Below are 10,678 nucleotides of genomic sequence, written 5' to 3' on the forward strand. Positions count from 1 at the left end.
CTTTGTGCAGGCTAACTAAAAAGATAAAAGTTCCTGAAAGGAGATTTCAGTTCACATGGTACAACAGAGTATATTGTATTATCATGCAATACAAGCATAAGCAATGTGGACAATGTAAGAATTATGTACATTTTTCAACATTCATATTTCTAAACAATAGCACATTATTGTGACAGGATGGACCGTTTATGCCACCCTGTCTGTTGTTGCTGGGAACCGGCTGGGCTTACTTTGCCACCGTCCCCTTTTGTTATTCTGAATACGCCCCTCCTGTCACAGTAGTAGGAGCCTGCTGCCACCACTGGACTCCTTTATGGCATCCAGAACCACATTCTTTCTGGGTAACTGTCACTGCTAGTGTACTCCCATGCTGGTCCACCTAGGCTGGTACCCCTGACCGCTTACTATGGATCATGGTGCTGTGGATGGTCACCCCCTGGCCTATCACACTGACCAGAGCTGCTGGGTAACTGGCAGAGCGGTGGTACTAGGAGCTGGGTCCAAACTTCAGAACAGCCGGAGGAGGGATTAGATTTAGGGTCTAATCCCGCGGTTCCCAAAGTGTGCGCCGCGGCTCCCAAGGGTGCTGCGGCACTGTCAAAGGGAGGCCGTGGGCCAGCCATAGAAAAAACAAACAACACATAAACTTACCAATCCGCGTGGCGCCGGGACCCAGCATCCTCCTCCTCTCTGTCAGTGACAAGCTGCTGCGTGAGAGAGGAGGATGCTGGGTCCCGGCGCTGCTCGGATTGGTAAGTTTATGTGTTGTTTGTTTTTTCTATGGCTGGCGCAGGGCAGAGTGAGAGGGAGCGTGAGAGAGGGCAGAGGAGGGGGACATCGTGAGAGAGGGCAGAGGAGGGGGACATCGTGAGAGAGGGCAGAGGAGGGGCACATCGTGATAGAGGAGAGGGACAGCGTGAGAGAGGGCAGAGGAGTGGGACATTGTGACAGAGGAGGGGGACAGCGTGAGAGAGGGCAGAGGAGGGGGACATTGTGACAGAGGAGGGGGATAGCATGAGAGAGGGCAGAGGAGGGGACATTGTGACAGAGGAGGGGGACAGCGTGAGAGAGGGCAGAGGAGGGGGACATTGTGACAGAGGAGGGGGGCAGCATGTGAGAGGGCAGAGGAGGGGGACAGTGTGACAGAGGAGGGTGACAGCGTGGCAGAGGAGGGGTCAGCGTGACAGAGGGCAGAGGAGGGGCACAGCGTGAGAGAGGGCAGAGGTGGGGGACATTGTGACAGAGGAGGGGGGCAGCGAGTGAGAGGGCAGAGGAGGGGGACAGTGTGACAGAGGAGGGTGACAGCGTCAGAGCGGGCAGAGGAGGGGGACAGCGTGGCAGAGGAGGGGTCAGCATGACAGAGGGCAGAGGAGGGGCACAGCGTGAGAGAGGGCAGAGGAGGGGGACATCATGAGAGAGGGTAGAGGAGGGAGACATCGTGACAGAGGAGGGGGACAGCGTGAGAGAGGGCAGAGGAGGGGGACATTGTGACAGAGGACCGGAGACAGCGTGAGAGAGGGCAGAGGAGGGGGACATTGTGACAGAGGAGGGGGGCAGCGTGTGAGAGGGCAGATGAGGGGGACAGTGTGACAGAGGAGGGGGACAGCGTGAGAGCGGGCAGAGGAGGGGGACAGCGTGGCAGAGGAGGGGTCAGCGTGACAGAGGGCAGAGGAGGGGCACAACATGACAGAGGGCAGAGGAGGGGCACAGCGTGACAGAGGGCAGAGGAGGGGGACAGCGTGACAGAGGAGGGAGACAGCGTGAGAGAGGGCAGAGGAGGGGGACATTGTGACAGAGGAGGGGGGACAGCGTGAGAGAGAGCAGAGGAGGGGGACAGCGTGACAGAGGGCAGAGGAGGAGGACAGCGCGACAGAGGGCAGAGGAGGGGGACAGCGTGAGAGAGGGCAGAGTAGGAGGACAGCGTGAGACAGGGCAGAGAGAGGGGGACAGCGTGACAGGGGGCAGAGAGAGGGGGACAGTATGACAGGGGGGCAGAGAGAGGGAGCAGCGTGAGAGGGGGCAGCTTGGCAGAGGGGACAGCATGAGAGAGGGCAGAGGGGGCAGTGTGGCAGAGGGGACAGCGTGAGAGAGGGCAGAGGGGGCAGTGTGAGAGGGGGCAGCGTGTCTGGATGCAGATGGGGCAGCGTGTCTGGATGCAGAGGGGACATTTTTGCATACAACTAAATAAGTATTTCTGTCCTGACCTAAATACTTATTACATTTTTTTGACCCAACTACTTCTAAAACAGGACTACTCAGTAACTATTTTGGAGGGGTGCCTTGAAAAAATTATGGAGACCAAGGGTGCCGCGAACTGCAAAAGTTTGGGAATCACTGGTCTAATCTATAGGTCACAGGAATACAGAAATATTGAAGAAGCTGTCAAGCAGGGTCTTGAAGCAGAGTGATGTTTATTTAGCTCAAGTGTCCTGACAAAGACAGTTTCACTGATTAAAGGTATCAGTGGTCAGGTCAGATGGAACATCAGAACGATACATTTCAGTGTACAAGGGCTTTCTTTTTATACAGTTTTAGAGACTAGACTTGGCTACAATAGTTTTATTTTCTATGAATATTTACGTAAGCAAAATATTTCATGATGGGGCACCATTTATACTGCACACATGTGGCACTACAAGTACCAGCTTGCATACGGGCACAGGTGCATGCTAGCACTTGTAGTGCCACATGTTTTGCCCCCATCATAAATAAGTATTGCCACTGTTAGTGATCAAGTAGTATTTCCCCTTAATATAATTTTATATTATATATTCATATTGCCCCATAATATAATATAATACAATACTTTTGAGAGAGGAGGATGCTGGGTCCCGGCGCTCCTCGGATTGGTAAGTTTATGTGTTGTTTGTTTTTTCTATGGCTGGCGCAGGGCAGAGTGAGAGGGAGCGTGAGAGAGGGCAGAGGAGGGGGACATCGTGAGAGAGGGCAGAGGAGGGGGACATCGTGAGAGAGGGCAGAGGAGGGGCACATCGTGACAGAGGAGAGGGACAGCGTGAGAGAGGGCAGAGGAGGGGGACATCGTGACAGAGGAGAGGGACAGCGTGAGAGAGGGCAGAGGAGGGGGACATCGTGAGAGAGGAGGGGGACAGCGTGAGAGAGGGCAGAGGAGGGGGACATTGTGACAGAGGAGGGGGACAGCGTGAGAGAGGGCAGAGGAGGGGGACATTGTGACAGAGGAGGGGGATAAAGACAGAGGATATTATAAATGTAAAAGCAGGAGTTGATCTGGTCACACACAGGCTAATCCTGCCACTTGGCCTTCGTGTGTCCAAATCAGAATGATCACATTGAGCCCATTAATGCAGTCAGAATAGAAACGTCAAACGTCAATCTTCCATCTGCATTTATAGGTATGAGCTATAATGAAACAGACTATATTACTATTGGGCATCCGGCCTCTTTCATACTCTGCACTGTAGGAGTCCTTGAAAAAAGAGGGATAAAGCAACATGTTTTGCGGACCACTGCAAAAATTATTAGTTTACAGAGAGATATTATTTAAAAAAAAAATAAGATAAAGGGATGGTGCAGGCCACGAACAGGTCTCTATATTAGCCCTGATGTTCCTTGTCTTCACTAAGCCTCAGTGACTTTTCCACACTATGGCCACTACGTTGGCAATCAAAAGGCACAATAATGGGGGCATAAGGTGGAATCAGGCACTAAATCATAACTTAAAAGGTAAAATTATCATCTGAGCCTAAATCTAAGCTTAACTTTAGTTCAAACAGTTCAAACACTTAGGCTAGGTACACACTGGAGCGGTTTCATCCAATAATCGGGCAAATCAGCCAACTTACGACCGCTCAGTCAGAAGTCGGGTTAGCGTGTATAGTGACATGATCGTCGAAATTCGATCCAAGTATCGATTGTCGGCTCATTTGGTTGGTCGCACTGTTTAATATTTTCTGACCAATCACTGACCAATCATATAGTGCAGTGTTGGCTAACCTGTGACACTCCAGGTGTTGTGAAACTACAAGTCCCAGCATACCCTTTCAGCAATATGCTGCTATATATTGGCAAAGGATGCTGGGACTTGTAGTTTCACAACACCTGGTGTGTCACAGGTTAGCCAACACTGATGTAATGTGTATACACTACGGGCCTGAGTCATTAAGGCAAAAAATGGGTAAATGTTCTCTGGGACAAACCATGTTACAATACAAGGGGTGCAAAGTAGTTTATTATTTTGCACATAAGTTAAATACTGGCTGTTTTTTCATCTAGCACACAAATACTTAATAGCTTTATTACTACACTGAAATTTAAAGTTGATCTAGGACATGCCCTACCCCAACTATAAATCTGTCCCCACATATTAAATTTACCTCCCCCTCCAATGCAACATGGTTTTGCCCAGGTGCAAATGTTACTCCTTTTTTATGCTTTGCTCTCCTTAATGACTCAGGCCCTACATGTGTATGCTCATGATCTCCATAGAGTTTACAGAGTCGTGTTCTTTTCAGTCAATGCTAGAGATAAATGTCCCGGTGAATAAATGTAGAGAGTGCTGTAGAAGGAATAATTTATTTGTTCATTCTCAGACAGAATGTTTCATTTCAGAGTCACAGAAGCTAACGAAATTCGTTAGGACATGTGGATAGCTATAAAAAGGCGGTTTTAATCAGTGTGACAATGTGAAAATAATGAATGAATGAATGAATATGAATGCTGTCATTCTCTGAAGATGTACAATCGTTTGAGATAACACGTTGGTCGGAAAATTCTTCAGTGTGTACCTCCTAGGTTCCCAAAGTGGTGCCGCGGCGCTGTCACAGGGGTGCCGTGGCCAGGAGGAGAAAAAAAACAAAAAACTTACCAATCCAGCGGCGCCCAGAACCCAGCATCCTCCTCGCTTCTCACTGAATGTCAGGCGAGTGACAAGCGGCAGGAGAGAGGATGCAGGGTCCCAGGATATTCTTTTCCCTTGGATTTATGTGTATTATTTCTGCATACAACTAAATAAGTATTTCTGTCCCGACCTAAATACTTATTATGTTTTCTTGCCCCAACTACTTATAAAACGGGACTGCTCAGTTATTATTTTGGAGGGGTGCCTTGAAAAAATTATGGAGACTCTAAGGGTGCCGCGAACTGCAAAAGTTTGGGAACCACTGGTGTACCTAGTCTAATGCAAGTCCTAACTGTAAATCTACCCTTACTCTTTTCCCTTCAGTATTATCGCATCAAAAATGTATAGTACACAATAGAAATTGAAATATATTACTTTTATATGTCTGTGTTATTGTCTAACTTGTCAATACTTGATAAAGTATTGTGATATGATTGTACATTATCCATTGTATTGTTTGCAGCAGATAATTGAGGACATTGTACAGACATATTAAAGTTAGATATGTTTTTTACTATTGGAGAAAAAATTACTGTTTTATACTCTGCAGTAGGACTCATCTGACTGTCATTTTCTAGTTTCACATACAGTACAGAAGCTGTCACAATAAACATAGGTATAAACTAACATTATTCTAGCAGTTATGAAGACACTAATGTGATATTTTCGAGTTCCCACTTAAGTCAATGTGGCTCAGAAAATGAAAACATGTTTTTAATGTTCTGATGTCTATGTCTTCATGGAGGAATGTTTGTTATCTGTTTAACATAATCATTAAAATAGGCTACTTCACAGAAACACAAAAAATAATTTTCATGTGATTTAAGTTCTACTCGAATTACACAGGGGCACACGCAGGGGGGTTTCTGGGTCTCCAGAAACCCCTCCCCTCCACTAACGAAGTGCCCCACATAGCGGCACTGTACTATACAGCAGCCGTGGCGCTGTCAAAGAAGCGTCCGCGTCGGTGCTGTATTGTATACAGCAGCGCTACGGACGCGTATTGTACAGTGCTGCCGAAACGGAGCTGCTGTGCATGCTTCTCGCTTTTTTTCATTTTTTTTGGGTGGGGGTGTAAAAATCCTGCATGTGCCCCTGTTACAGTACAGTAGATTGCAGATCCCAGTTTTACAATCTCTTGCATACAAAGTTCCTTCTGTTTTTAGAAAACCTCAATCCCTGGCTGAGAAACACTGACTGTTCCTTATTATATGAAATTATATAGAAGAAAGTATTATTCTAACTGTGGCATTGTAATAATAACATTTACCTCTCATTTTCTTGCTGAGAGAACTATCTTCCAATTCTTTTGATGTTGGAGCACTTTGTTGGTGTTTCAAACACAGCAGACATGTTATCAATGCAAATAAATATTTCATATTACCCCTAGAGAGATAGACAAAAATATATAATTTGATATGTCATTCCATGGCATATTCCCCTATGATTTTTTTGTTGCAGCAAAACAATTATATCAAGGAAAGAAAAGGTTACCAATTCATTCTTCATACTTTCCAACAGACCCAATTTAGGCCAGACTGACCCAGTTATTGGAAATTAAAGTGGATGAACATGAGCTAATTTGCCCGTGGTCCGGCAGATCATGAGTGGGGCAAAGTTTGGGTGGACCAGGGGTGGGGAAACTCTGACGCACTAATTCTTTCAGTACTGATGATAAATTAATGTTTCAAACATTTAAATCCAGGCCTGAATATTAAGGTATGTGCAATTTTAAAAAAACTAAAATTCTGCCCTAATTAATATTATTGTGCAAAAATTTGAAATGACCTTAGCACATAACTAATCAAACATATACTTTAATTCATTACTTGGACAGGATCAGTTGCAATAGGTTACATGCTTGCATTTTTGCATTATGTGATTCATTAACTTTCATGTAAGATAAAATTAAGACTGCACACATATAATATTGCTATCAGCAGCAACTCGGTTATCAAACAGTTCTTTACCGTCTTATACTATGAATTTGGACAATTTGGTCTTAATCAGTCAAATTGGTCCACATTGTCCATGCCTACTCTGAATAGACAAACAGTGGGCTTCCTCCAACAACTAAGTTAAGCACAGTGGCTTAGTGGTTAGCAACTCTGCCTCACAGCACTGGGGTCATGAGTTCAATTCCTGACCATGGCCTTATCTGTGTGGAGTTTGTATGTTCTCCCCGTGCTTGCGTGGGTTTCCTACTGGTGCTCTGATTTCCTCCCACACTCCAACAACATACTGGTAGGTTAATTGGCTGCTATTAAATTGCCCTTAGTCTCTCTCGGTCTGTGTGTGTGTGTGTGTATGTTAGGGGATTTAGATTTTTAGGCTCCAATGGGGCAGGGACTGATGTGAATGAGTTCTCTGTACAGTGCTGCGTAATTAGTGGCGCTATATAAATAAATAGATGATGATGATTCCTAATATGTTAATATGTATTGTTTCATCACTCTCTGGAGAATTCTAAAAATCTGATGTCGACCTGCCATCACTATACCTCCCTATTTAACCATTTTTTTAGACAGTGATGCCTAGAGAATAACAACCTTAGGCAGTAGGCAACTGAATTTATTGATTTTTACAGCTTTTTTCTCAAACAAAGACCTCATACACACACCTTAAAATCAAGGGCTAAAAGCACATTTAAGGTATGACATCAAAAGCCTTGTAATGATCTGTGATGCCAGGGCTCCAAAAATAATGTAAGGGAATGGACCTGTACAGACCCACTTTCTAGTATGCGTTTGTTTCACTTTGAGTCAATTTCAAGTCGAAAGCTTTCAGAAGTGTTCATGTTTGGTACAATACAATGAAATTTAGTGGAGCGCGCATTCAGTACACAGTAAACTGAAGGGCGGCTTTGAAAACACTCTTCTAACTCTCTGTTCGAAGTAAAAATAAAAGTATCAGGTTTTGTCTACACTTTTTATTAGTGTTATTTTTCAGCACCCATTTGTACAAGCAATAAAATGCAAACAAATTCAACACATTATGAAAATGCTTATTGTTATGTAATAAAATATCCACCAACAAATAAAACCCACCAAAACAAAATAAACAGATGTCTAGTTTCTCTTGTGTGTCCTGCATGGTAAATAATGTTAAAATTGTTTTTTCAACAGGAGTTTTAAGCAGGGCAAATTTATATGGAATACAGCACAAACATTAGATAAATGAAAATATAACAGTTCTCTCAATGTTAAATCAGTTAACCAAATCAAAACACTGAAGTGTTATCGCTGATCATTGCTAATATTAGTAATTAAACTCATAGCAATTTTGTTACTTAAATAGTAGAATAAGTTATGTTAAAGACACGGTGCTTGTAAAATCAATAAAACATAATATAATGTACAACCTTTTGTTTCTCTCGTGTTGATATAGAAGACACTTGTCTGCTTCAATACTCCACAATCCGGGATCCTACATTGCTACTTTTCTGATGACCTCGATGTTAATCCAATTAACATAATAGGCTGTGATTAGACACATGCACATGTGCCAACTATCCTGGACTTTTAATCTTCCTGTTTATCTTAAAGACAATATACGCCCACAATCATGCACAATGTGTTTCAGTTAGCCGTGCATTTTCCATCATCTAATCCTTTTATATAGGTTTTTTTTCACTTGTATAAATATTTACATATCATGAATATAGTTAATTCTGCACAAATAACCATATTTTTCTGCACGGTTATATTAATGCCACTGTAGCAATACACACAGAGGAGACAGCTATGTATCGGATGAACCAATATATAAGAAAATGCAAACTATCATTTCCCTAGGAACTGATTACTTCAATCAATATACTTCTTACAGTATATTCCCACTGGCGGTTACAAATCCTTCCTTGGTGCATTGCCCTACACTGTGTTCTATATATTATTCATCACTGTAAGGAATGTTTTTTCTATATTAACTTGATGGACTTCAAACAGTATAAATTGCATAAAAAATGGCTCCAGATATGGCTCCAGGATGTACTTTAGGAAGAAGGAAAGACAGCAGAGGTTGTGTGATGTTCCGGGCAATGATCTGCTGGGAAACCTTGGGTCCTGGCATTGATGTTGATATTACTTTGACATGTACTAACTACCTGAACATTATTGCAAACCAAGTACATCCCTTCGTGCCAACAGTACTCCCAGATGTCAGTGGTCTATATCAGCAGGATAACGCGTCCTGCCACACTGCAAAAAATGTTCAGGAATGGTTTGTGGAACATACCAAAGAGTTTAACATGTTGACTTGGCCTCCAAATTCTCCATATCTCAGTCTGACCCAACATCTGTGGCATGTGCTGGAAAAACAAGTCAGAGCAATGGAGGCCCCACCTCACCACTTGCAGGACTTAAAGGATCTGCTGCTAACGTCTTGGTGCCCAGGACACCTTCTGAGGCCTTGTAGAGTCCATGCCTCGACAGGTCAGGGCTGTTTTGGTGGCGCATTATTAGGCAGGTGGTTGTGGCTGATCGGTATATATATATACATACATATATATATATATATATATATATATATATATGCACACGTGTGAAGATACGTGGGTCCCAGATCACTCAGACACCGGGTAAAATAGAATGATGATTTATTCGGCAGAGCAAGATTAAATACAGCACGGTACCCTTAAGATTAACAGGTCCAAAACGCAAGGGAATCAGTTCAAATAAATCCAGTGGGATATGTTCCATAGCGAATATCTGGCACAGCATCACTTCTTGGCCAGAGTCAGTCACATACCCTCATCTCCCAGGGTAGCCTCTTTTATCACTTCATAATCCCCCTTGGGAACTGCCTGCCCAGGGGTGTTGCAAAAGGTCTCGATTGGAGGGCTTCTCAAACTATCCAGGCCCCTTCCCTTCCTCCTCCAGATGTCTTCCCTCAGGTGACCGCTGCTGGATCTTGCTCCTGGATGTCTGTAATGCTCACTAGTGGACAATAGGGAGCAAACAGAAGGAACAATGGTACCTTAATGCACTCAACTCCTGAGGATTCCCTGTGGAGGTGGAATTTAACCCCTGAAGTGCTTTTCCAAGGAGATGTTACATTTCAATACAATAACCAAAATTTCAAAAGCTGAAACAAGAACAGCTTTCAAAATTTTGGCGCTACACTTCTGTTTGTTTTCTTATATACATATACATATGTATGTCAAGCTGCAAGGTTGGACAAATTCCGCATTGTCAATTAGCCAAGATATTATATATTTGTATATAGTATATTTATTATCACATAGATAAATTTCTTGGACTTTAGCTATATACAGCAGTCCCCTTTTGCTGGCGGCACAACAGGATTACTGCAGGTACAGGTTGGCATACAGGATGACCAGGTTTAGCTGGGAAGCTGGAGACCAGGCACAACAGGATGACTGTAGGTACAGGTTTTCAGGATATCCAGGTTTAGCTGTGGAACTGGAGACCAGGCACAACAGGTTCAGACAGGAGGAAGGTCAGGCAAGCCAGGGTCATAACGCAGTGGATCCACAAACAATACCAGGGAGAAGACAGATACTTTGGCATACATAACGCTTTTGTTCTCTAATTTTGTCTTAAATCATCATCATCATCATCATCATCAACATTTTGCTTAAAGTCCTACCAGCGGTTTTATACCTCCTCCATGGAGTTGATGACCAGAGCCACTGCATTGACTTGGTTTGTTACTTCCATCGAGATGGCCAGCTTTACAGGTCTGATTAATAAAAATAATAATAATAATAGTTATATCCCTTGTGATGCATGTCAATCAATCAATCACCATCTTGGCAGCCTTTATGAAAAAACTTTAGTT

At 43.7% G+C, this 10,678-nt stretch overlaps 1 protein-coding gene across 1 annotated transcript in view; it reads right to left on the reverse strand.

Annotated features, from left to right (window-relative positions):
- The window catches only part of CLUL1 (clusterin like 1), a 41,256-nt gene extending 32,932 nt beyond the window's left edge, over positions 1-8,324 (reverse strand). The window contains exons 1-2 of the mRNA XM_075213387.1: positions 8,238-8,324; positions 6,147-6,262 (exon numbers count right to left, since the gene is read on the reverse strand). Of these exons, the coding sequence (XP_075069488.1) occupies positions 6,147-6,255 (109 nt within the window). The 5' untranslated portion in view covers positions 6,256-6,262; positions 8,238-8,324. The remainder of the gene's footprint in view (positions 1-6,146; positions 6,263-8,237) is intronic.
- Positions 8,325-10,678: the final 2,354 nt, after the last annotated feature.

The sequence above is a fragment of the Mixophyes fleayi genome, chromosome 5 (assembly GCF_038048845.1).
Source record: "Mixophyes fleayi isolate aMixFle1 chromosome 5, aMixFle1.hap1, whole genome shotgun sequence".
Lineage (NCBI taxonomy): Eukaryota > Metazoa > Chordata > Amphibia > Anura > Limnodynastidae > Mixophyes > Mixophyes fleayi.